Source organism: Loxodonta africana, chromosome 3, assembly GCF_030014295.1.
Source record: "Loxodonta africana isolate mLoxAfr1 chromosome 3, mLoxAfr1.hap2, whole genome shotgun sequence".
NCBI classification, from domain to species: Eukaryota; Metazoa; Chordata; class Mammalia; order Proboscidea; family Elephantidae; genus Loxodonta; species Loxodonta africana.
Genome location: NC_087344.1, coordinates 50,357,265 through 50,382,608, shown reverse-complemented (window position 1 = coordinate 50,382,608; position 25,344 = coordinate 50,357,265). Strand labels below are relative to the sequence as shown.

Genomic DNA, 25,344 nt, shown 5'->3' with positions numbered 1-25,344 from the left:
TGGCACAGTGGTTAAAAGCACTCATCTGCTAAGCAAAAGGTCGGTGGTTCGAACCCACCAGCCGGTCGGCAGGAGAAAGATGTGGCAGCCTGCTTCCGTAAAGATTTACAGCCTTAGAAACCCTACGGGGCAGTTCTACTCTCTGTCCTATAGGGTTGCTCTGAGTTGGAATCGACTTGATGGCAGTGGGCTTGGGTTTTGGGGAACTTGTTAGAAATCCAAATTCTCAGCAGGGGTTCAAACTGGAATGAACCAGTTCGAAGCCCTAGAATCAGAGGCAGCTCCTGTCTGAGGAGAACAAGGTGTTATCACAGCCTTCCACTGACCTGCAGCGGTCCTGGCCTGGAGTCCTGCTTGGGCTCCAGGGGGCCTGTGGGCTCCTAAAAATTATACGTGAAATGTGTGGATGGGAGTGTTTATGGATTTCATGCCGTATGGGTGAGGCTATAAGCTGCATCTGTTAATTTTTTTTTTAAATTGTACTTCAGATGAAGGTTGATAGAAGAAACTAGCTTCTCAATTAAATGATTAATACACATACTGTTTTGTGACATTGGTTGCCAACCCCACAACATGTCGATACTCTTCCCTTCTCGACCTTGGGTTCCCTATTACCATCTTTCCTGTCCCCTCCTGCCTTCTCGTCCTTGCCCCTGGGCTGGTGTGCCCATTTAGGCTCGTTTTGTTTTATGGACCTGTCTAATCTTCGGCTGAAGTGTGAACCTCAGGAGTGACTTTATCGCTGAGCTATAAGGGTGTTTGGAGGCCATACTCTCGAGGTTTCTCCAGTCTCTGTCAGACCCCAGTAAGTCTGATCATTTAAAAAATTTTTTTGTGAGTTAGAATTTTGTTGTACATTTTTCTCCAGCTCTGTCCGGGACCCTCTGTTGTGATCCGTGTCAGAGCAGTTGGTAGTGGTAGCTGGGCACCATCTAGTTGTGCGAGACTCAATCTGGTGGAGGCTGTAGTAGTTGTCCACCAGTCATTTGGACTAACTTTCTATTGTGTCTTTGTTTTTCTTCGTTCTCCCTTGCTCCAGGCAGGGTGAGACCAGTGGAGTATCTTAGGTGACTGCTCACAAGTTTTTAAGACCCCAGACACTACTCACCAAAGTAGAATGTAGAAAATTTTCTTTACAAACTCCGTTATGCCAGTTGAACGGTATGTCTCCCAAGGCCATGGTCCCCACAGCCCCCAGCCCAGCAATTCCATCCCTCAGGGAGTTTGGATGTGTCTATGGAGCTTCCATGGCCTTGCCTTGGACAAGTTGTACTGGCTTCCCAGTATTATGTACTGTCTTATCCTTCACCAAAGTTACCATTTATTTGTTGTCTATTTAGTGTTTTTCCCTCCCCACCTTTCCCGTCCCTTGTAGCCATCAAAGATTGTTTCTTTTTGTGTGTAAACCTTTTCATTAGTTTTTATAGTAGTGGTCTCATACATATTTGTCCTTTTGTGATTGACATATTTCATTCAGCATAATGCCCTCCAGATTCATCCATGTTGTGGGATGCTTTGCAGATTCATCGTTGTTTTTTATCTTTGCATAGTATTCCACTGGGTGTATGCATCATAGTTTGTTTATCCATTCATCTGTTGATGGGCATCTAGGTTGTTTCCATCTTTTTGGTATTGTGAACAGTGCTGAAATGAACATGGGTGTGCGTATGTCTATTCCTGTGACAGCTCTTATTTCTCCAGGATATATTCCTAGGAGTGGGATTGCTGTATCATATGGTATTTTTTTTTTTTAAGGAAGTGCCATATCATTTTCCAAAGTGGTTGTACCATTTTGCATTCCCTCCAGCAGTGCATAAGAGTTCCAGTCTCCCCGTAGCCTCTCCAACATTTGTTATTTTCTGTTTTTTTGATTCATGCCAACAATGAAGGGGAGAGATGGTATCTCATTGTGGTTTTGATTTGCATTTCTCTAATGCCTAGTGATCTGAGCTTTTCCTCCTGTGCCTGTTAGCCACTTGAATGTCTTCTTCGATGAAGTGTCTGTTCATATCCTTTGCCCATTTTTTAATTTGATTATTTGTCTTTTGTTGTAGAGGTGTTGGATTTCCCTGTAGATTTTAGAGATTAGACCTCTGTCGGATTTGTCATAGCCAAAAGTTTTTTCCCAATCTGTAGGTTCTCTTTTAACTCCTTTGGTGAAGTGTTTTGATGAGCATAAGTGTTTAATTTTTAGAAGATCCCAGTTATCTAGTTTATCTTCTGCTGTTTGTGTGTTGTTAGTTATGGTTTCTATCCTGTTCATGGTATGTATTAGGGCCTCTAGTGTTGATCCTATTTTTTCTTCTATGATCTTTATAGTTTTTGGTTTTGTATTTAGGTCTTTGATCCATTTTGAATTTTTTTGTGTGTGTGGTGTGAGGTATGGGTCCTATTTTTTTTTGCAGATGGACATCCAGTTGTCCAGCTCCATTTATTAAGAACCCTGTCTTTTCCCCATTTGATGAACTTCGGGCCCTTTTTGAAGACCAGGTGACTGTAGGTGGGTGGGTTTACATTCTGGGTTCTCAATTCTGTTCCATTGGTCAATGTATCTGTCATGCCAGTACCAGGCTATTTTGGCTACCATAGCTATATAGCAGGTTCTGAGGTCAGGTAGTGTGAGCCCTCCTACTTTATTCTTCTTCTTCAACAGTACTTTACTTGTATGGGGCCTCTTCCCTTTCCATATAAGGTTAGTGACTAGATTTTAAATCTCTTTAAAGAATGAAGTTGGTATTTGGATCGGGATTGCATTGTATTTGTAGATTGCTTTGGGTAGAATTGACATTTTTACAATGTTGAGTCTACCTATCCAAGAGCATGGTATGTTTTTCCATTTATGTAGTTCTCTTGTTTTTTTGCAGTAGTGTTTTGTAGTTTTCTTTGTATAGGTCTTTTTTTTTTTTTTTTTTTAAATGGCATTGTTTCCCTGATTTCCTCTTCATCATTATTGGTGTAGAGGAATCCAACTGATTTTTTTATGTTTACCTTGTATCTTGCTACTCTGCTGAATCTTTCTGTTAGTTCCCGTAGTTTTCTCATGGAGTCTTTTGGGTTTTCTACATATAGTATCATATCATCCGCAAATAGGGACGGTTTTACTTATTTGTTACCAATTTGGATGCCCTTTATTTCTTTTTCTTGCCTTATTGCTCTCGCTAGGACTTCCAGCACAGTGTTAATAGGTGTGGTGGTAAAGGGCATTCTTGTCTTGTTACTGTTCTCAAGGGGAATGTTTTCAGCCTCTCTCCATTAAGAATGATGTTGGCTGTTGGTTTTGTAGAGATGCCCTTTCTTATGTCGAGGAATTTCCCTTTTATACCTATTTTATTGAGAGTTTTTATCAGGAATGGGTGTTGGACTTTGTTAAATGCCTTTTCTGTGTCGATTGAGATGATCATGTGATTCTTTTATTTATGTGGTGGATTACATTGATTGATTTTCAAATGTTGAACCATCCTTGCATACCTGGTATGAATCCCACTTGGTTGTGGCGTATTATCTTTTTGATATGATGCTGAACTCTACTGGCTAGAATTTTGTCATCTATATTCATGAGATATATTGGTCTCTAATTTTGTTTTTTTGTGGTATCTTGGCCTGATTTTGGTATCAGAGTTAGGCTGGCTTCATAGAGAGAATTCGGAAGTATTCCTTCCTTTTCTATCTTCTAAAATAGTTTGAGTACAACTGGTACATGAGCTCTTTTCTGAATGTTTGGTAGAATTCTCCCGTGAAGCCATTTGGCCATGGTTTTTTTTTCTGTTGTTGCTGGGAGTTTTTTAAAAAATCTTTTCAATCTCTTGTTATGTGTTTGTTCAGATTTTGAACTTCAGTTCGTGTTAGTTTGGGTAGCTAGTGTGTTTCTAGAAATTTGTCCATTCCCTCTAGGTTTTCAAGTTTGTTTGAGTGTAGTTTTTCATAGTGCTCTATTATGATGCTTTTTATTTCAGTTGGGTCTGTTGTAATGTCCCCCATTTCATTTCTTATTTGGGTTATTTGTGTCCTCTCCTATTTTTCTTTTGTCAATTTGGCCAACATTTTGTCGATTTTGTTTATCCTTTCAGAGAACCAACTTTTGGTTTTGTTGATTCTATTGTTTTTCTAGTCTCTATTTAATTTATTTCTGCTCTGATCTTTATTGTGCCTTTCTTCTGGTGGCTGTGGGCTTCTTTTACTGATCTCTTTCTGTTTGTTCAAATTGTGTTGCTAATGTTTTGCTTTTGTCCCTTTCTTCTTTTTTGATGGGTGCATCTAATTTTATAAGTTCACCTCTGAGCACTGCTTTTGCTGTGTTCCAAAGGTTTTGGTATGATGTGTTTTCATTCTTGTGATTTTTTGACCCCATCTTTGATTTCTTCTGTTACCTGGTGGTTTTTAAGTAGGGTGTTATTCAGTTTCCATGTAATTGATTTTTTTTTCTTGTTCTTCCTGTTGTTAATTTTCACTCTGATGGCATTGTGATCAAAGAAGATACTGAGTATTATCTCAGTGTTTTGAATTTTGTTGAGGGTTGCCTTGTGGCCTGAGATGAGGTCTATTCTGGAGAACATTCCACGTGCAACTGGAAAGGAACGTGTACTTTGCAGCTGTTGGGCGGAGTGTTCTGTATATGTCTATGAGGTCAGGTTGGCTGATTGTGGCCTTTAGATCTTCTGTATCTTTGTTGAGTTTCTTTGTAGATGTTCCGTCCTTTATCAAGAGTGGTGTGTTGAAGTCTCTTACTATTATTATGGAAGTGTCAGTTTCTCTTTTCAGTGCTGTTAGTGTTTGTTTTATGTATTTTGGAGCCCTGTCATTGGGTGCGTAGATATTTATTATGGTTACGTCTTCATGATGGATTGTCCCTTTAATCATTATATAATGTCCTTCTTTGGCTTTTATGGTGGATTTTGTTTTAAAGTCTATTTTATGTCAGATTAGTATTGCCTCTCTGGCTCTTTTTCGGTAGCTTTTTTCTTTATATTTTTTTCCCTCCTTTGATTTTTAATAAATTTCTGTATTTGTTTCTAAGATGTGTAGATCCTGTTTTTTTAATCCGTTCTGTCACTCTTTGTCTCTTTATGGATGCATTTAGGCCATTTACATTCAGCGTAATTATTGATAGGTGTGAGTTTATTGCTGTCATTTTGTAGTGCTTTTTTTGTGTGTGCTGATGTTTTCCTTGTTCCTCTTACTCTCCGGTGCTGAATTCGTTTTGTTTATGGATTTTTTTTGTTGTTGTTCATTTCTTTCATTTTTGTAGATTTTGTGTTTACTGAGACTTTGTTATTCTTCATTTTGATGAGTAGGTTAGTTAAGTTTCTTTGTGTTTACCTTGAAATTTACCCTTATCTTCCTAAGTTTTAACCAGTCTTTTATTACTTGGTATTGCCTTGACTTCCTCTCCATTTGGAAGTTCTGTACCTACACTGGAAACTCTGGTGGCATAGTGGTTAATAGCCGTGGCTGCTAACCAAAAGGTCAGCAATTTGAATCCACCATGTGCTCCTTGGAAACCCTGTGGGGCAGTTCTACTCTGTCCTCTAGGGTCACTGTTAATTGGAATTGATTCAATCCCAGCAAGTTTTGGTTTTTGGTTTATACCTACATTGTTTATTCCCTCTTTTATTCTGATGTTGTTGTCATTTACAGATTAACCTCTCTGGTTCCCTGTTGTAAATCATTTATTTAATTTTGTTTTGTCCTTGAGAGTTCATTATCTATGTTAGTATCTGACCGATGTGGTCTTGCATCCTAGATTCAGGCTGTTGTCTGATGTTGTTGTTTTCTAACCAAAGGACTCTCTTTAAAATTCTTGTAAATTTGGTTTGTTTTTACATATTCGCTTAATTTCAGTTTATCTAGAAATTTTCTATTTTCACCTTCACATCTGAGTGAGAGTTTTACAGGATATATTATTCTTGGTTGGTAGTTATTTTAAGGTTTTATATATGTCATCTCATTGCCTTCTTGCATGCATGGTCTTTCTCGAGTAATCAAAGCTTAGTCTTATTGTGTCCCCTCTGTATGTGACTTTCTGTTTTTCTCGAGCTGCTCTCAGGATTGTTTCCTTGTCTTTGGTTTAGCGAGTATAATTATAATGTGCCTTGGTTATTTTCTCTTGAAGTTTATTCTGTATGGGGATCATTGAGCTTCTTGGATGGTCAGCTTTTCATTTTTCAGGATATTAGGGAAGTTTTCTGTCAGCAGTTCTTCAATGATCCTCCCTGTGTTTTCCTTTTTCTCCCCCTGTTCTGTAACTCTAGTCGCATGCAGATTTTTGCTTTTGATTGTATCCCATGCCATTCTCAGGGTTCCTTTGTTTTTCTTTGTTCTTTTCTCTGATTTTTCCTCAATCAAAGTTGTATCCAAGGATTTAGCATCAATTTTGCTCATCCTCTTTTCCATTGTTTGAACCCTGCTCCTCAAACCTTCTGTGACACTGTCCATTTCTGAAATCTTGTTGTTTATCTTTTGGATTTCTAATTGCTGTTTTTGTATGATTTCTAGTTGTGAGGTTTTCTTTTGACATTTTCTTCCTGTATGATTTTTCTGTTTTTTCCTGAATTCTTCCATTGTTTTGTCTGGCTTTTCCATGATTTTGCCTTTTTTCCCCCTCATTTTTGTCTGCTTTTTCCTTCATCTCTTGGATAACCCTGAATGTTAGAGATGTGAATTCTCTACCAGGTAGTTCCAGTGCCTTTTCTTCTACTGGAAGGTCATCTGGTGTTTTATTTTGAACGCATACTGGAACCATCCTGTCCTGTTTTTTAAATATGTTTTGATATTGCCTGCTGTCTTCAGGACATTCAGTAATTATTTTGTATTGATTGTAGATTTGTTTGTTTCTTCCGCTTTTTTGTTTTACTTGGTTATGTCTGAGCAGGTGCGCTGAGATACTGGGGCCTACAGGGCATGGCCAGGGGGCAGTGGAGGGTAGGTTCCGATGGACTGTGCCTATGTCGCTCGGCAGTGCAATGCTCAGGGCATGGCGCAAATAGGCAGGAGGGAGGGGGAAGGATGTGATATGTGGAGCTAAGTGGGTGAGGGAAAGAAGAGAAAGGGGAGAGAGAAACAGAAGCCAAAAAAAAAAAAAAATGCTGAGGGAGCCTACTGTTGGAGTGGTACAGACTTGGGGAAGCCATGTGCTCATGGCTTTGTGGCTGGGTGGTGTGGCACAGCCCCTTAAGAAGGGATAGATAGAGCATGTGCAGCTAAGTGTGTGGAAGAAAGGAAGGGAAGGAAGGAAGGGAGGGAGAGATAAGAAACTAGATTAAAAAATACATTGCGAGAAGCACACACGGCGGGGTGGTCAGGAGAAAGGAAAGGAATGTTGAGAGAAAAGAAACTGAGGGAGGGGAAAACAAAACAAAACAAAATGGATGCTGAGTAGTTGGGGAGAAGGAAAAGAAGGAAGGTAGAGGATAAGAAACCAAAAAAAGAAAAAAATGCCCCAAAGAAGCCCACTGGAAGTGGTTCCCCAGCCGAGCTGTGGCTGCACAGCCTGTAAAGAAGGAGTGGAGCTGGCATACAGTGCTAGGTGTTCAGGAGAAGGGTAAGGAAGGAAGGCAGAGAGAGACAAGGAACTGAGAAAAGAAGAGAAAAAAAAATGCCCCAAGGAAGCCCTCTGGCTTGCTTGGTGGTACAGACCAGAGAACTGGCTCCCCAGCTTAGCTACACTGCATAGCTTGTCTAGAAGGAACAGATGGCAAATGGCACCAGGTGTTCAGGATAAAAGAAAGGAAGGATGATAGAGACAAGAAACTGAAAAAGAAAAAGAAAGAAAGAAAAAAAAAAGCCCAAAGGGAGCCCTCTGGCTTTGCCACATGTACCAGGGACGTGGTTCCCCAGCCTAGCGGTACTGCACAGCCTGTCAAGAAGGAGTGAAGATGGCAAACAGAGCCAGATGTTTGAGCGAAAGAAAAGGAAGGAGGTGAGAGAGAGAGAAGAAGCCAAAACAACAACAGCAACAAAAAAATGGCACTAAAGGAGCTGGCATGTGTGGGCGGGGTAAATCTAAGTGGCAAGGAGCCAGAGTGTCCCTGGCCGAGCAACTGTGGCTCTCTGGACAGGTACAAAGGCTGTACAGGGGGAAGAAGGTTGGGTGGTGGGAAAGTGTGTTTCGCCGGTTACCAGGTGCTCTGTCTCCTGCTGGGAGCTCAGTGAATCTGCCTCACCATACTCCCCGTCCACTGTTCTTGGTGGCTGAGGGACCAAAGATGGTGAATTCATGCCTCGTTAGCTGATAGGGGACCTCCAGTCTGTAGCTAGCCTCACTCTCTGTCATTTTCTTACTGCATTCGGTGCTTGGTTGAGTTCTTTATCCCTTCATTTGATGCTTAGGGTTCCAGGATTGATGTTTGTCTCTGTTTTACTTAGTTTTTGAGTCTTTGCTGTGGAGGAACAGTGTGGTGCTTCTGTCTATAGCACCATGTTGGCTTCACCTAGCCAAACCAAGTTGCAGAATGGTGTGAAGAATAAAATCCTATTTTTGGTTACAAGATACTATGTATATACATGTTCATAATATATAAATAAAGTCTTGAAGACCACACATCAGTCTGAGAACAATGATTACCCTTGGGCCGTGGAGATGAAGGTATGGAATGATTGGGGACTTCTTTTTTACTTGATATAGTCCTGTAATCTTTTACTATTAAAATTATTTTTTTATTGTGGAAAAATATGTTTAACATAAAATTGCCATTTTAGCCATTTTTAGGTGTACAGTTCAGTGACATTCAGCACATACTATGTTGTGCAACCAACACCACTACTTCCAAGTTTTCCTGTCACTCCAAACAGAAACTCTACCCATTAAGCAACAGCTTCCCATCCTTTGCTGTTTTAACAAAGACTATGTATTACTTGCTGGGAAAAAACCTAGTAACTGCTACAGATTTCTGTGTTGCTGGCACTGCATAAACTTTTGTAGAAAGGACAAATGCCCTTGGCCACCTGTCTCCTCCTGCCGTTTTCCTGGTCATGCCTTTTGTTGGCAGCTTCCCGGCCTTGGTTTGTCACCTGTCTGATTTATCTGGGCAGGTGTTTCCAAGTGCCCCCAGAGCTGCAGCTGTGCCTGACTCCCTGGCGGGCCCCTGGGCTGGGACCACTCCAAGATTCCACTCAGCCTCGCTGCATTGCTGGCGGCAGCTTCTGCAGAGGACAACTGGCTGCGACGGCAGCTTGACTCATCTACTCCTGGAAGCTGCCACTGGGCATCTGTGCCTGCCCTGCCTGCGCTCCTGTAAATACAGGGCCTCTGCCCAGCTGTCTCTTTAAGGCTTGCTTTCCCTATTGATCCCCTCTGATATCTGGTGATGGGTTTCGGCCCTGGTCTGCTCTGTCGTCCTTGTCTGGGAACAGATGATACTGGGGACAACAAATCAGGACACTTGCCCCAGGCCCCTGCTTTGGCCCCCCCAGGTACTGCCAGGACCGGCTCATGGTGACTCACACAGCAGCTGGGGCTAGAAAAGGAGCCTGAGATTTGGCAGGGAAAAGGCCCCTAAGCAACCTTCCATCCAATGAGGCCTGTGCCAGGTTCCTTTGAAATGCCGGTGGCACCTCAAAAGCTGAACTCAGCTTTTCCTCTGCTAAAATGAAATCATGACTTTCCTTCCATTTTCAAAAAAAAAGCAAATTCATGACCATTGTCTTCTTCGTTTTAGATTTTTCATTGACAAGCTTTTCCGGGATGTCTGGTTCCTCTGACCACTTGTTGACAAAGAAACACCATCAGACAGACAAACGGAGAAGGAGCAGAGAGTACTCATGGGGAAACTTGGAAGCAGCCCACCTGCTTGACTTGACAGAGTATTTTTCTTCCTGTGACCATATGCTAATGGCTATGGTGTCATATTTTACTTTATAATGGAGTATCCATTTAATTCCATTTAGCTGCTCTTTGCAAATTAAACTTAAAATAATGAAACCAGTTGTCAACTTTTCCTTCTTTGGGGCTCTGCCACAAAGCCTGTTTGTTCTGCCTCCTGAAATGCTGAGGCCCTGTCCCATTTCACAGACGAGCAAACTGAGGCTGTGGCAATGCCGGGAAATGGTTTCAGCAAGTCCCCCCAGGACACTGAACTTCTGTTAGGCATGATGGAGAGATGTGAGAATGGATAAGGGTGATGGTTGTACACTATGATGAACACAATAAAGGTACTGAACTGTACCTGGGAAGATCAATGAACTGTCAAATGTTCTGTTACATATATATTTACCATGATAAAAAAAAAAGTCCCCCGATCAGCACAGAGTGTCGTCCTTTTCCCTCCCACCACCCATCACCAGGTTGCAATGCCTCCTCCCCCCTCACCCAGGCACCACTTCTTGTGACCATTCTTCCTGTTGTTGCCGGTTCTAACTACTGTTGCTGGTAGCAATGGCTGCTCCCAATATTGGTGCCAGTCTTTTTTTTTTTAAATAATTTTTTATGGTTATTATTATTATGAACAAATGAGTACCTCCTTCAGGGCCTCTGATTTCTTCTAATTAAGGCTGTGGAGGTCTTGAACTATCAGGTTTGGGGCTTTGCAGATAAATACGACTATTGATAGCACTGAATAGTAGGGTCTAGAACTATACATAAAAAAAAAAATTTTTACATAGATAGGCGAAAATAAAATACTAATCCTAGCAATCCCACTCTTAACGTTTGGAGGAGTATCCTTTGTCTTTAACCCCTCTGGCCAAGGCTGTCCTCTATGTTCCTTTTCACTCAACTTTATCCACACAGAGATTTTGGGGCCCATGAGGGAGTTGCCCAAGTCTGCAGCCTCCTCCTAGGGGACCCCTGCCTAGCTCTCAGAAGGAAGGAGAAGGTTCTCAGACCCCAACAGGCTTTGCCCTCGTGGGGGCAGATGAGCAGGGTGAGCCCAGGGAGCCCAGGGCTTGCTGGTTCTTACCGAATTGATCCAGTCGATGTAATTGGAGACTCGTGTGAAGACAGAGGGCTTGTGGTAGTAGTTGCAGCCGAGGGAGGACCCGAAGCTGACCACACCGTGTACTTCCCACTCGCTGTTAGATGCTGGGCAGTTCAGCGGTCCCCCAGAGTCCCCCTGAAGATGGATAGAGCAAGGGCAATGTGGTAGGAGGGGATGGGACTGCCCATTAAAATCCTGTGTTTTGCTTGTTCTCAATGCATTTATATTGCTCGATTGTGGGCTGCCATATCCTCTGAGCTGGACCTAGCAGTCACAGCTCAAGATGGCACCATGATACCAAGAGCTAACATTTATTAAATCTTTCTGTGTGTCTGGAACTGAGCCCAGCACTTTATATCCCTTATTTAATCCTCATAAAAACCCATGAGGCAAATATCGTTAATATGCCCCGTTTCACTGATGAGGAAAAACTGAAGCTCCCAGAAGTTGACTTGTCTGAGGTTGTACAGGCAGTAAGTGAAGGAGACAAGACCTAGTCCCAGAGTTAAGACCCCATGCTCCTAACCACCATTGGATATTTCCAGCTCTGGCTGATGGGGCGGCACAGTGAAGACCAATATGGTCTGTGCTGATGAGGGAGCATGAGGGAGTTTTCCTGAAGGCGATCTATAAGGGCAGAGAGTGTAGGCCACAGTGTGATGTGAAGGGTGCGTGGAAGTCCCCACTGTTAGTGACAGAGTGCCTTCCTGCTCTGTCCACTGAGGTTCGAAGCCTATGATATAGCAATTCCTTCTGGCTAAAGTGCTGTCCAGAGGATAGCTTCTGTGGCAGCTACCTTGAGGGGACACATTGGGACATTACAGGGATTAACTTGACAGATAAAGTAGAATTCCTCTTAAAATGGAGTCCCTGAGTGGTGCAAATGGTTAACAAGCTTAGCTGCTAACAGAAAGGTTGGCTTTTTGAGTCCAACCAGAGGTGGTTCACAAAAATTACTGGTGATCTACTTTAAAAAATCAGCTCAACTCTGACACACATGGGGCCACCATGAGTAAGGAATTGACTGAATGGCAACCGGTAACCCAGAGAATACCTCCCCTTGAGTCTCTTCCTATGTAGAAGAAAGAAGAGAGATAACTGTAATGAGAGAGCTTGATGAGACCCAAGGACAGACCTCCTGGCAATGAAGGTTGTGGACACTGTGAGGGGAACCACAAAATATTTTCTCTGGAGACTACAAGGGCAAAGACCAGTTGCTCAAATGTCTGGAACTGTTTCTGGGTCCTTCTGTCAGGAGATGGAAGGATGGATACTATGACCCCCAGACACTCCTCACCCCCAGCCACACTTCATTGTGAAGAATGGGCACCTCTGTACTCACGTTGCAGCTGGAGACCACACCATCACCACCAGCACAGACCATATTGGTCTTCACGGTGCTGCCCCACCAGCTAGAGCTGGAGCACGTGGCATAGTCCACAACCAGCAAACGGCCCTGCTGCAGGATGTCAGAAGCAGCACCATTGGCTGCAAGAGACCAGACAGAAGGTGTTACAGGGGCGAGCGGCCTGTTGAGGAAAAAGGAGTAGTGAACACTCATTGTGCTTTCTGCCTAGCACCTCTTTTTCTAGCCCATTTTACCTTCCTCCATCCATAGAACTGCAATGGGAGCAGCCATGCTTGCCTATATCGTGTCCTCACAGCTGATTGGTCAGTGTTCTGGCCACTGGTGATTGGTTCAGGGGTGAACACCTGACTCAAGCTAAACCCCTGAGTTTCTTTCCTTGGGAATTTGGGATTGGGACTAAGTGATCCCAGCCAGAGAGGACGTAAACGTGGGAGCTGTTGGCAGTGGCTGCCATTTTCTTCCATGTGGAGAAGAATGAAGATTCTCCAAGAAAGACATACTGAGAAAAGGTTTCCTAGGCTTTTTTTAGCCTTCCAGCCCCTGACTCTAGGCTGTTCCTGAAGTCTGCTCCCTCTCTGCCCTTGGGTTGAGACCCTTATAACAAAGGTAAAACACCCTTATAACAAGGTAACAAATCTCCTTTATGCTTAGCTAGATCCATGCAATGTCACGAATGATGTAATAAAAATGACGTGATAAAAATGACTGTGAGCCTCCTGATATTTGAAGTCCCTTCAATGGGAAAAATGTTCTGGTTTGGTGAAGGTACCAAACTAAACCTGTTGTAGTCAAGTCAATTTTGTTTCCTCCAAAGACTCTGGAATAATGATTGGGAGATGACAGTAGAGGACTGACATCTTCTCTATCCCCCTCCCAAGTCTTGGGGCGGCCTTGGCTCTCACTTACTCTGCAGCCTTCCCCAGCCCGTGACGTAGCAGGCATAGTTGTTTGGCAGAATGCTGCCAGCAGTTGGGAGGCGGGCCAGCTGGATCTTGTCACTCAGGGAGACGGAGTTGGCCAGTTTGAGCAAAGCGATATCGTTCCTGGGTCAGGCAGGAAAGATGCAGAGCATAAGGAAAGCATTGATTTTTCCTACCCCAATTTTATTTCTGATTCTAACCCCAGCTGGAAGTATTGAACCCCTCCTCAGCCAGGCTGATTGTGAATCTGCCTTCTCTCAGGGCTAAGAGGGATTGGAGGAGCTGTGGTGAAAACCACAGGATTGCATTCTGACCCTGGTTGGTGGAGCTTGGAGACCTTAATTTCTCTAAACTCTTTTAGGAGAAAGTTTAGAACAGGGCTGGCAAATAGGTTTTGTTTTGCAATGTCCACTCTGATGAACTAGCCATGGCTGCCGGCAGTGCTGTGTGTCAGGAATTCTGAGGTCTTGTCCAGGCTCAGCAAGAAAAAAAAAAAAAAGTCCATGATTGCCTGATGATGTCTGTTCTGCCATGTATTTCCTGTGTTTGGTTGAGAAAATGGCAGGACATGTTCAGATCAAAAGACCTTTTGGCCTTTAGTCTTTCTCTCCTCTATTCTACCTTGCATGTGTTGCCAGATTCATCACTGTCGCTCAGAAAACCTTCAGTGGTTGTGCCAGATTATATTTTCCAAGATGGCAGCAGCAAGATCTCCCATCCCACACATTCTTCTTACAACGTGATGACACTGCCCATCAAGAGGTGGGATCTGTGTTCCTGCGCCTTGAATCCGGGAGGGCTTGTCATTACGGCAGAAGCGACTTTATGTGACTTCTGAGACTAGGCCTAAATGGAGATACAGCTTTTGCCTGGTCCTTCTGGGACTCTGGCTCTTGGAACTCAGCCTCCATGCTGTGAAGAAGGTCGGGCCACAGAGAGAGGCCATGTGTGGATGGCCTGGACAGTAGTCCCAGCTGACTGCCAGCATGAGCTCCCAGACATGTGCGTGAGGAATCTTTGAGATGATCCATCCCCAGCCACTATCTGACTGCAACCTCATGAGAGACCCTGAGTGAGAGTCACCTGACAGAGCCCAGTCAGGACAGTGAGAGATAATTATAATAAACAATTGCTGTTTTAAGCCATTAAATTTTTGAGTAATTTGTTCTGCAGCCATAGATAACGGAGACAGTGACACCCTTTGATAGGACAGACATTTAAGGTCCTTAGGGCTGACAGCCTTCTCAGTTCTAATGCACCATCCTCACCATCTCTTCCGTAATTTCTCTGCACTGATCCTCGTCTCCAGCTAGACTGCTGGTCACTGCTCCAGCACACACCTGCCCATTCTGTGGCAGGTCCCTTGTCCTGGCATTGCCCCTGACTTGAAAGGCCACTTTTCCAGCTCTCTGTCCACCCACGCCCTCTGACAAAACCTGTGTCGTTTTGTGTCTCTCCAGTGTCTTGTGGATGTGTCTCATCTGCTAGCAAGCTTTTTGAGGGCAGGAACTGACTCATGACTCCTGGACCCCTTTGCAGATCATCCTCAGTGCTGGACTACAGCAGACCTCCATGCTTGTTGGCTGACTAAATGAGAGAATGCTGAGTGTTATAGCCACATGGTTCCCTCCTGTTCTCCATCGGCCTGGGATGAAGAGTCTTCTGGAAGACGTGACAGAAGGAGCTCTTGGCAGCCACCCAAGAGTAGCATCTTGGGCTGCAGAAGAGGCCATATGCCTGTTGAAGTAAATTTTGTGATTTGAAGTGATGACTGGGTAGCTTCTTCCTAGAGGCCCTTCTGGAGCTGCAGACTTGCCCTTTTGGATTGGGGGAGGGGAGGATGATGAGTAGCTCTGGATTCCAGCAAGATGATAGAGAAGGAGGGAAAAGGGAAGATGACTTTTACTTCTAGTGGAGGGATGACCACAATGATAATGATGTTGCCAATAATGATAAAAGTATGTTGAAGGCCTACTATGACCAGGCTCTCTGCTAAGTGCATCACACCTATTGAATGCTACTCTCTAGCTCTGTAACCTTGGGCAAGTGTCATCTGTAAAATGGCATTAATAATTAATAATAGTGCTTCCTTCCTAAAGGTGGTGTGAAGAGTAAATAAGACAATACACAGGAAACATTTAGCACAGTGCCTGGTACAAGGGATGCACTAAGTGTTTGTAGGATTGTGAAAGCTAACCGCTATGGTGGGCAGAGAGCTTATTAGAAAGGAAACTGTGATGGCAGAGTTTCTGGAATGTTGGACAGTCCAGCTGTCCTAATAGAAGACAGAGTCGCCAGGTACAGACACCATTGACCACTGGAGCACCCATGCTTGTGGGATTAGCAAGGGGCATCCCTCGGAGCTACAAGGAGCAGCTCGAGTTTAGGAGTTAACGTAAAGCTCATGGGGCAGGGAGCTTGTGTGTCTCTTTCACTGCTGTTTCCCCAGTGCCTAGAACAGGGCCTGGCACATAGTAGGTGCTCAACAAATATTTGTTGAATGAAGGTGTGAATGAAACTAAGACTCTTGAATTTTTTTTTTACCACCACCTGGATCTTAGGATTAGTGCTCATGGAAGAAGCCTGATGTTCAGCAAACATTCCCTGATCCCTACTATGTGCCCACACCCTGGGTTAGGGGCTAGAGATTCAGAAGTGAATCAGGCACAGCCCCAGCTCTTGGAAAATCCCATCCAGAAGGGGAATTAGACACGAGAGCTCTTAACTCTAATGTGGCATGTTATATGCCTCGACTTGGTCTGCACTTCGAAAGAATTCCGGCAAAATCAGCCAGTCGCTTCTGCTCATTCTCACTCTTGTGGGCAGACCCGTCAGGCCACTCCGTCATCACTTCATATGTTCCAACGCTTACAACTTATAATTGCCCTAGTAGTGATGATGGTGATGATGATGAGAGCTCAGATATATGGCTTCTATAACGTGCCTGCCCCCTTTTTAGGTGTTTTCCATATATTATCTCCTTTAATCCTCACAACCCTAGAGGTAGGCACTGTTATTATCCTCATTCTACAGGAGAGGAAACCCAGGCACAGAAAGGGTAACTCACCAAGGTTACACAGTCATTATTCAGACCTGAGCAATCAGACACCAAAAGCTCAATTCCTAACCACTACCCTACACTGCCTCACTGTCACAAGCTCCTTGAGAGCAGGCACGGTGACCTGTGTGTCTCTGTGTGTCCAGCACCCACAGTTCAGTGCCCAGCATGGCTTACAGCACCTGGGGGAAAGCAGGGGGTCCCCATAAAGGGTAAGAGGGTGGGGTCTGGGGTATGCAAGCATCTGAGAGGAGAGGTGGGAAGACTCTTGCCATTTCCCTGAAGGCTGGGGAATAACTGCTGTGGGGCTTCAGAGAGCTCCAGAACCCAGTCTTCTTCCTGCATGTGTCACTCCAGGCTGTCTCTGACAGGTATCAGGAAATCCTTGAAAACATAAAGGGCCTTGTTTGTGGGGAGCACAGAGAAGGGAGGCAGGAGGGACTGTCCTAACTCCACTGACAGCCATGGGGCCTGCAGCATCCACCCGGTGTCTGCAGGGCTTGGCATAGAATAGGTACATGGTCAGTGAGTGTCCAGGATGGACCTGCAGCTTAACTGGGAGGAGACTCCAAGCTCCCCCAATAACACCCACACCCTAGGCACCTGTGGAGCAGGAGGGGCTGGCTCCACCTCCATGTGGTCAGAGCTCCTTTTCCTCCCCCTAGGGAAGGAGCAAAGGTGGAGGTGGGGCTGAGCCCCCCTACCACTGTCCCTGCCACCCCCCACCTAAGCATCCCCAGACGCTTGGCACAAGGTACCCTTTGGAGAGCTGGCTGGAGTTCCATTTCTCGTGCACCACCGACTTGGAGACCGAGACATTCACGGAGCCGGATTCCACTGAGGACAGGCTGTGCTTGCCCAGTGCTACACGGTAGGTCCTGGAGGAGCTGGGGAAAGAGGACCAAGCAGAGAGGGTCAGCTCCAGCTATCCTTTCCTCTCTCTGGCCCCCATGGGCAGGGACACCCCTCCCCAGTGGCATGGGTTTAGTGGCTTCCTTTGGATGATGGGCCAAAATAAGCAAATGCTACTCAAGCCACTGTTGTTGGTTGCCCTCGAGTTGATTCTGACTCATGGGGATCCCATGAGTGTACAGTAGAACTGCTCTACAGGGTTTTCAAGGCTGTGACCTTTTTGGAGTAGGTCGCCAGACTTTACTTCTGAGGTGCCTCTAGGCAGGTCCGAACAGCAACTTTTTGGTTAGTAGTCTAGCTCTTAACCATTTGTGCCGACCAGGGACTCCTCGTGAGCCACTACTTGGAGCTATTATATAGAGACATAATATCAGTGGCATCACTAGGGCTGGTGTTACCCAGTGGGGTAACTCATGGTGTCACCGCCCACATAGACCTGCTGCTGTACCAAACTGTACGGAATCCTTAGTAATGTTTTTTGTACTAATGTCACTCATATATCATAATTTCTGTATATCACTCCTTCCTTTCCTCTAATTACTGCTTCATTCTCAAAAAAGTTACAGATACACATTCACAAATACTAATTACCGCAATAGTGTAGCTAAACCATTAGAAAACTTGACAAAATCAGCGACTATAAAAACACTGGCAGCAAAGAAAACAATAGTGCGTGCTTGTAGTGCGTGTGAATGAAACCACGTGGTTCAAAGCGTCACTGTAATTGGGTAACAATGACAGCTCTGACCAGAGCGCATGAGAAGGTTCAAAAAGTAAATTAGCGCAGGATTTTAGCCTTGTAGGTGTATTGATACATATAAGCCAGGCTTATGAAAAATACTTTTGTTGTTATAACTAACTACAGGGATATTTTTATAGGTAATCATTTTGATGTCACTCTCTCTGACAGCATCACCTGGTGGTGTCCATACCCCTGCACTCCCATAGTGACGCCAACATATAATATTTAATGAGTTCCCTAACCCTAGGATAAGGATACCTTACAGTAATCATAATATATTATATCTATGTTATAATATAACATAATATAAACTGTATAACAACTATAACAATATACTAATTATAATAGAATAGCTATAAACTCTAATACAATATAAAAGTTATAATAATATGAAGTGTATATATATGTGGGGAATGAGATGCACATAGAGGAAATAGCCATCATTTCCGCCCAGGGAATCCTAGCTCATTTTCTAGTTTAATCCCCTATCCTTCATTTCCAAATGGGGAAAGTGAGGCCTAGCAAGGGGCAACTAGTCCAGAGTCCCACTAGAATCCAGAACTGGAAGCCGGGAGTCTTGATGTCCAGGCCTCTTTTCCTTTTCGCACCACCTCACAGAGCTTATAACTTAGATGGGGGAGGATGGATCACTTCCAGCAATGAGAGAGTAACACAGACCCAACCAAAGCCCCAGTGAGCTCCAGCTCATGCAAAATACCCGGAGGTCACAGGGAGGGAAGGGGACAAGTGAACAATGCTGTGGAGCCTTTCTTTCCCTTATGGACCTTGGTAACGGTAATAGTTAACCTTTATCGAGCACTCAGTGCCAGGACCTTAACACCTATCAAGTCATTTAATCCACACTTAATTCTGTTAGGAGTTGCTGGGTAGTGCAAATGGCTAACACACTTGGCTGCTATTGGAAAGACTGGAAGTTTGAGTCCACTCAGAGGTGCCTCAAAATAAATCCTGGCAATCTAATTCCAAAAAATCAGCCACTGAAAACTCTATGGAGCACAGTTCTACTCTGACACATGTGGAGTTGCCATGAGTCAGAACTGATTCAATGGCAACTAGTTTGCTGGTTTTGGTTAATTCTTTTATCCCCTCCCCCCCCCTTTTTTTTTTTTACAGGTGATGGCATTGGGGCTTGGAGAATTCATTTAAGTTGCCCAAGGAAACCTGATTCCAGGTTCAGAAGCCACATCTAGTACCCCCAAGAGGGCAGGAACTGGGTCTTCCCCTCTCCCTCTTCCCTTCAGCGTCTAGCATGGGGCAGTCAATCCATGCCATGTATTGACCCATCAGTTGACCAATGACTGAACTGTAGATTGACTGAAGCTGGTTTCTTGGCCAGACAAGTGGTTATTTGCAAGACTTCTTTATATAGTGTGGTTCAGGCCACTTGGGCTCCAACTCTCAGAGCAGCATGCTGGCTGCTGGGGAGAGCAGGCTGGGTGACTGGGGAATGGCAGTTACCTGATGCAATGAGCAGCAGTTAAGACCCAGTTTTTGGCCACCAGGGACCCTCCACAGGTGTGACGCCACTGGCCACTGGAGCTGTACTGCAGGGAGACCTGGGAAGAAATGCAGGCTCTGGTAGTTAGGCCTCTGTTTCTGCTCTTTCAGCATCCCTGAGAGCAGGGCTGAGACCAGGGTGAGGTGAGTAAGGCACTCGTCTCAGGTTTAGAACTTAGTAATCAAGTTAAATGATATTTCCTTCACATATTAAAATTTTTTAAATTTATTTTAGTTCTTTCTTATCGTTTTCGAGAATATACTCAGCAAAACATACACCAATTCAACCATTTCTACGTGTATAATTCAGTGACATTGATCACATTCTTCAAGTTTTCAACCATTCTCACCTTCCTTTTCTAAACTGTTCCTTCCTCATTGACCTGAACTCACTGCCCACTAAGTGTCCTATCTAATCTTTCTAGTTGCTTAAAAGAGAACAACGTTCAAGGTAGACATTCTTTACAAATTAAGCTAAACTGTTGTTTGGTTTAAAGAAGAATTCAGGGGATTTTTTGGTTCAAGGTTTAAAGATCATCTCAGGGCAATAGTTTCAGGGATTCATCTTGCCTGCATGGCTCCAGAAAGTCTAGATTTCATGAGAATTTGAAATTCTATTCTGCATTTTCCGCCTTCTGATCAGGATTCTTCTATAGAATCTTTGGTAAAAACATACAGTAATGGTAGCTGGGCACCACCCCGTTCTTCTGGTCTCATGGCAAAGGAGGCAGCTGTTCATGGAGGCAATTAGCCACAAAGTCCATTTCCTCCTCCTGTTCCCGACTCTCCTTTTTCCTCTGTTGCTCCAGGTGAATAGAGACCTTGGAATAGTGCCTTGGATGGCGGTTTGCAAGCTTTTAAGACCCCAGGCGCTATGCAAGGAACCAGGAGGTACAACAGAAGTAATAAAGGCGATGTTAAGCCAATTAACTGGGATGTCCCATTGAACTACTACCCTAAATCTCCAAGCCAAGAAACCAAATCCCATGAGGTGTTTGGTTGTACATAAGCAGCCTCGGCAGCTGCTCTTTTTTTGTTGTATTATCTACCACACAACATTTGCCAATTCAACTTTTGAACGGTGTACAATTTATTGATAACAACTATATTAATTGGCTGTGCAACTATTACCCTTAATTAATGTGATTTTTCCATCATCTTAAACCAAAACTCAGTGTTTCTCCCTTCCTCCAACCCCTGGTAACCAGTAATAAACTTTGGTGTCTACATGTTTGCTTGTTCTTATTTTTTTTATATAAGCGAGGTCACTTATATTGTTCTTTTGTGACTGAGATAAATAGTATTTCTATGCAATATTTGAAAAATACAAAATTAATGCAAAAAATCCATGATAAAATATCAAAATTTTAAATAAAAACCAAAACCAGACCCATCAAGTCCATTCTGACTCATAGAGAGCCTATAGGACAGAACAGAACTGCCCCTAGAGTTTCCAAGGAGTGGTTACTGGATTCGAATTGCCGACGTTTTGGTTAGGAGCCACAGGCTTAACCACTGCACCACTGGGGCTTGTTTAAATAAAGCCAGTATTAAAGAATAACTCTGTTCTGAATATCTTTCTGCAATTTGATTTTTTGGAATTTCCTCCTTCTTGGGAGCTATTTTCTTAGGACCAAAAAACAAACAAACCAACCAACCAAACAACCAACCAACCCCTTGACTTTGAGTGGATTCAAACTCACAGCAACCTTATCGGACAGAGTAGAACTGCCTCATATGGTTTCCAAGGTGCAGCTGGTGGGTTTGAACTGCCAAACTTTTTGTTAGCTGCCGAGCTCTTAACCACTGTGCCACAAGGGCTCCTTAGGACATAGCGCTCAAGTTTAATGTCTAAAACCAAATTCTTGATTTCACCCAAATTCTGCCCTTCCCCATCTCAGTAAATGGTGACCGACTTTATCAGCTGCTCTGGCCAAAAGCTTTGGTGTCATCCTTCACTCCCCTCGTTCTCATACCTGTCACCCAAATCCATCAGCAAATCCCATCAGCTCTGCTTCCACAGTATGTAGGGAGTTCTACCCTTTCTTGCCACTTCAGCTGCTAGTGCCAAACACCTTCATCTCTCACGGGACTTTTACTTTAACCTCCTATCTGTTCTCCCTGCTCCCACCCTGGCCCAGACCCCAATCCATATTTTCCCAATGCAGGAAGGATCCTTTTCAAGTGTGAATCTGTAATGTCTCATCTTTGCTCAGCCCCTCCAGCGGCTCCCCCTCTTACACAGTTAAAACCCCCCATGGTAGGATGGCTTCCAAGTCCCTACATGACCTCTCTGACCTCGCTGGCTCCCACTCCCATCTGCTCTGGCCACACTGGTCTCCATGTGGTTCTGCAAATACACCAAGCTCACCTCTGCCTCAGGGACTTGGGTTTGCTGTTCCTTCTGCCTGGAATATTCTTTTCCCAGGTATCAGCATCCACTGTCCTTTACCTCCTACAGGTCTCTGCTCAAAGATTACCTTCTATGTGAGGCTTACTCTGACCAAGTTAGCTAAAAACAGAAGTGCTCACACACATCTGACACACATATATATGTACATATAGACCCATGTACCAAGCACCCACATGTGTACATGCATATATATACATATGTACACACACGGACTCACTCAGAGCTGGCAGCCTGCTAGATGCTCCACTATTTATGTTGTAAGTTCACCCAGATTCAGTTGGGTTTGTCTCCAAAGCTGTTTGTGTCAGTTGTGGTTGTGTTGTAATTATACATAATTTGATTAAACATGTAACCAATAACATATGAGTTCAAAGAGAGAGAGTTTTGATTTATATGGAAATTAAGTTAAATGCTTGGAAAAACTGTATAAATGGGACTTTAAAAATTACTATTGAATTAGGTGACTGTGAGAAAACCAAAAGACTGGGCAAAAAAGTCAGAAATCTGGAAGGGCTCATTACTCAGATTGCTTCATGAGCGTTTCAAAGGATTGCTCTGCTTTAAAGAAATGGAATTGAAGATAATCCATTCTGGAGGTGGTTTTAAAAGAAAGGTAGTTAAGAACTCGAAAGATTGGTGAACGAATGTACATTTACATGTTCTAAATTAAAATAAAAATTTTCAAGTCTATATGTATGATTTTTAATAATCTCTTTATAACCAACTTTCAACTAAACCAAACCACAGGGACCCTATAGGGCAGAGTAGAACTGCCCCATAGGGTTTCCAAGGAGCATCTGGTGCATTCGAACTGCCGACCTTTTGGTTAGCAGCGGAACTTTTTTTTTTTTTAATTTATATACACCTTGCTATATACTCCTAGTTGCTCTCTCCCTAATGAGACAGCACACTGCTTCCCTCCACTCTCTCTTTTCGTGTCTGTTCAGCCAGCTTCTGGCCCCCTCTGCATCTCATCTCCCATCCAGACAGGAGCTGCCCACATAGTCTCACGTATCTACTTGATCCAAGAAGCTCACCCTTCACCAGTATCATTTTCTATCCCATAGTCCAGTCCAATCCCTGTCTTAAGAGCTGGAGCAGCTAACTCTTAACCACTACTACCAGGGTTTCCGACTTTCAGTTATTCAGTTCTAATCATGTCAGATAAGAGAGATTTTACTCTATTTACTTATTGTAACGTAAACCTCACACATTTCCTTTGAGAGCCCTAGGATTAACAGGCCCTAAGAATTTGTGCCTGTGCCCCACCCAGCACCTTAAAAGTCTTGATATTATTGTGATTATACTAAGATGAGTAAACATTTATTTTTATTGGTAACACTGCTTTGTCTGTAGTTAGGGATTAATATGCATAAGCAACGCTGATTGTTTCCTTAAAGCAAGGTATATTGCATAATGATGATGAATGGCTCATAAGACATCCATATAATTGTAAGCAAACATCTGGTTCAATACAGAATATAAGAATATATTTGTGAATATGTGTGTATGGGTAGTGGGTGGGGTAGCTCCATATTTAAGCTGGGGAAGGCGTCTTTTTCCCAACCCCCAACGTTGGTCAAGGTCATGGAAATATATTTTGTTGGTAGAGTTTCCCATCCTGCCCTCTGAGTCCCTGCCAATCCTTATCTTTGCCAGCACAATAGGCCCCATGGTTGAAGGGCAAAGGGGGTGATTCGACATGGGTGGAGGCGGGGCGGGGGAAGAAGTGGACTCACCTGCCAGGGCCAGCTGTTGGGCACTGCATCTTCACCTCCAACCACCCTGGGCATTTGGTCCTGGTCAGTGGGGAGCTCATAGCTGAGAGCTACAAAAAGAGAAAGAGTTGTGAGTCCAGGGAGCAATGACTCAAACCAGGCAACCTACACTTGTTGCATTCTCAACCCCAAATAGAAAACTTGTTCTGGAAAGGATCCCAGGGACTCCCATAAAGTCTTGTCCTTTGCTCCACTTCTTCGAAGCTCTTCTTTGGAACTCCACTCTAAGTTCCTTACAACCACAGGATTGAGTTCAGGTGGAGTAGAGTGAGGTCTCACTTACCGCTAACCCCACTAGGGGATGGGTAAAGCAGTGTCTCTGGGTGACAAGGCTTACCTCCAGCCACCAATGCAGATAGCAGTAGTGCCTTGATCATGTTGTGTCCGTGGCAGGTCTGTACACATGGCCTGGCCAAAGGCCCTGGTTTTATGAGAGGTCTTATCAGCCAGAGATACAAAAGGAGCATGCAAGATGGAGATTTTCTCAAGCCCAATGGAAAAAAGGGTTTGTGTCCAAATAGTTTCTACCTGAGTTCTCCCATTCATCATCCTGCAAAGACTTTGAAAAAGATGCCAAAAGTGGGTATTGAAATATGGGTTCTATCCGCTTTCAAGAGATTACACTGTGTGTTAGGGGAGGAAGAAAAACATTGGTTGTTGGTCCTTGGAGTTGTGTTTTCAAAGAAAAGATTAAGTTGGCCTGCTGAACAAACAACAGTCTCAGTCAATGGTTCTCAACAGGGCTCATTCTATCCACCAGGGAACATCTGGCAATGTTTGAAGACATTTTTGTTGTCATGGTCAGGACTGGGGCACTATTAGGATCTACTGGGTAGAGGTCAGGGATGTTGCTAAACATTCTATGAAGCACAGAACAGTCCCACAACAAAGAATTGTCTGGCCCAAAATATCCATAAAGCCAAGGTTGAGAAATCCTGCTCTAGGTTATGCCCCAGATGGTTTGAGACCTTGGATGACCAGTGTATGTCTTTGGGCCTGGGATTGCCCATCTGTGAAACAAGGAGAGAAACATGTGCCCAGTCTGCTTCACAACCTTGTGGTGAGGATTTGAAAACTGTGGTTGGAGTGGGAAACGTGCTTACATAGGAAAAGCCCAAGACAGACCCACATAGTTGGGATTTAGCAGCCCCAGTGATGGGATGAAGGGAAGGGTATTGGCGGAGGACAGTTTTGTTGGGGTAGATCAAGAAGTATTTTATCATCTGCTTCCAAGATAATGACACTTTGCTGTTTTCCAATAACTTCATTTTCCAACTGGGCTGAAAGCAAGAGCGTCTTAGAAAGGGGACAGGCACAGAAAGGAGAGTGGATAGTCACCAAGCACCGCATATGTGTCAGATGCTTTTACATTTGTTATTTAATCTTGTTTTTCTTATAAGCTGCTGTCCCGTTTGCCCCTGATTCAGTGGAACGGGCAGCTGAACTACTGTAATCTATAGGGTTTTCATTGACTGGTTTTTGAAAGTAGATCACAAGGCCGTTCTTCCCAATCCATTTTAGTCTGGAAGCTCTGCTGAAACCTATTCAGAGTCATGGCAACACTCAAGCCTGCACTGATGGTTGTTAGCTGTGCGTGAGGTTCATTGGCCAGGAATCGAACCCAGGTCACCTGCATGGAAGGGGAGAATTCTACCACTAAACCACCACTTCCCTGTTATCTAATCTAATCCTTATAAAAATCTCTTCAAGAGGATCCCATTTTT

General features: G+C 43.9%; 2 protein-coding genes across 3 annotated transcripts in view; one reads left to right on the top strand and one right to left on the bottom strand.

Annotated features, from left to right (window-relative positions):
* LOC100656597 (caspase-9) overlaps positions 1-9,874 on the top strand; it is a 36,279-nt gene extending 26,405 nt beyond the window's left edge. Inside the window, exon 10 of one of the 2 annotated variants that reach the window (XM_023552044.2) lies at positions 9,654-9,874. In XM_023552044.2, coding sequence (XP_023407812.1) covers positions 9,654-9,856 — 203 coding nt within the window. In that variant the 3' untranslated portion in view covers positions 9,857-9,874. The remainder of the gene's footprint in view (positions 1-9,653) is intronic. The other variant, XM_023552042.2, reaches the window with a different exon arrangement.
* Positions 9,844-23,997, bottom strand: LOC100656878 (chymotrypsin-like elastase family member 2A). Its single transcript, XM_064281326.1, has 7 exons — positions 23,958-23,997; positions 23,582-23,670; positions 19,391-19,488; positions 17,016-17,144; positions 13,186-13,322; positions 12,253-12,398; positions 9,844-11,045 (listed from the first exon to the last, which is right to left on the bottom strand). The coding sequence occupies exons 1-7, from the start codon at positions 23,995-23,997 to the stop codon at positions 10,785-10,787; spliced, it is 900 nt and encodes a 299-aa protein (XP_064137396.1). The 3' UTR covers positions 9,844-10,784.
* Positions 23,998-25,344: the final 1,347 nt, after the last annotated feature.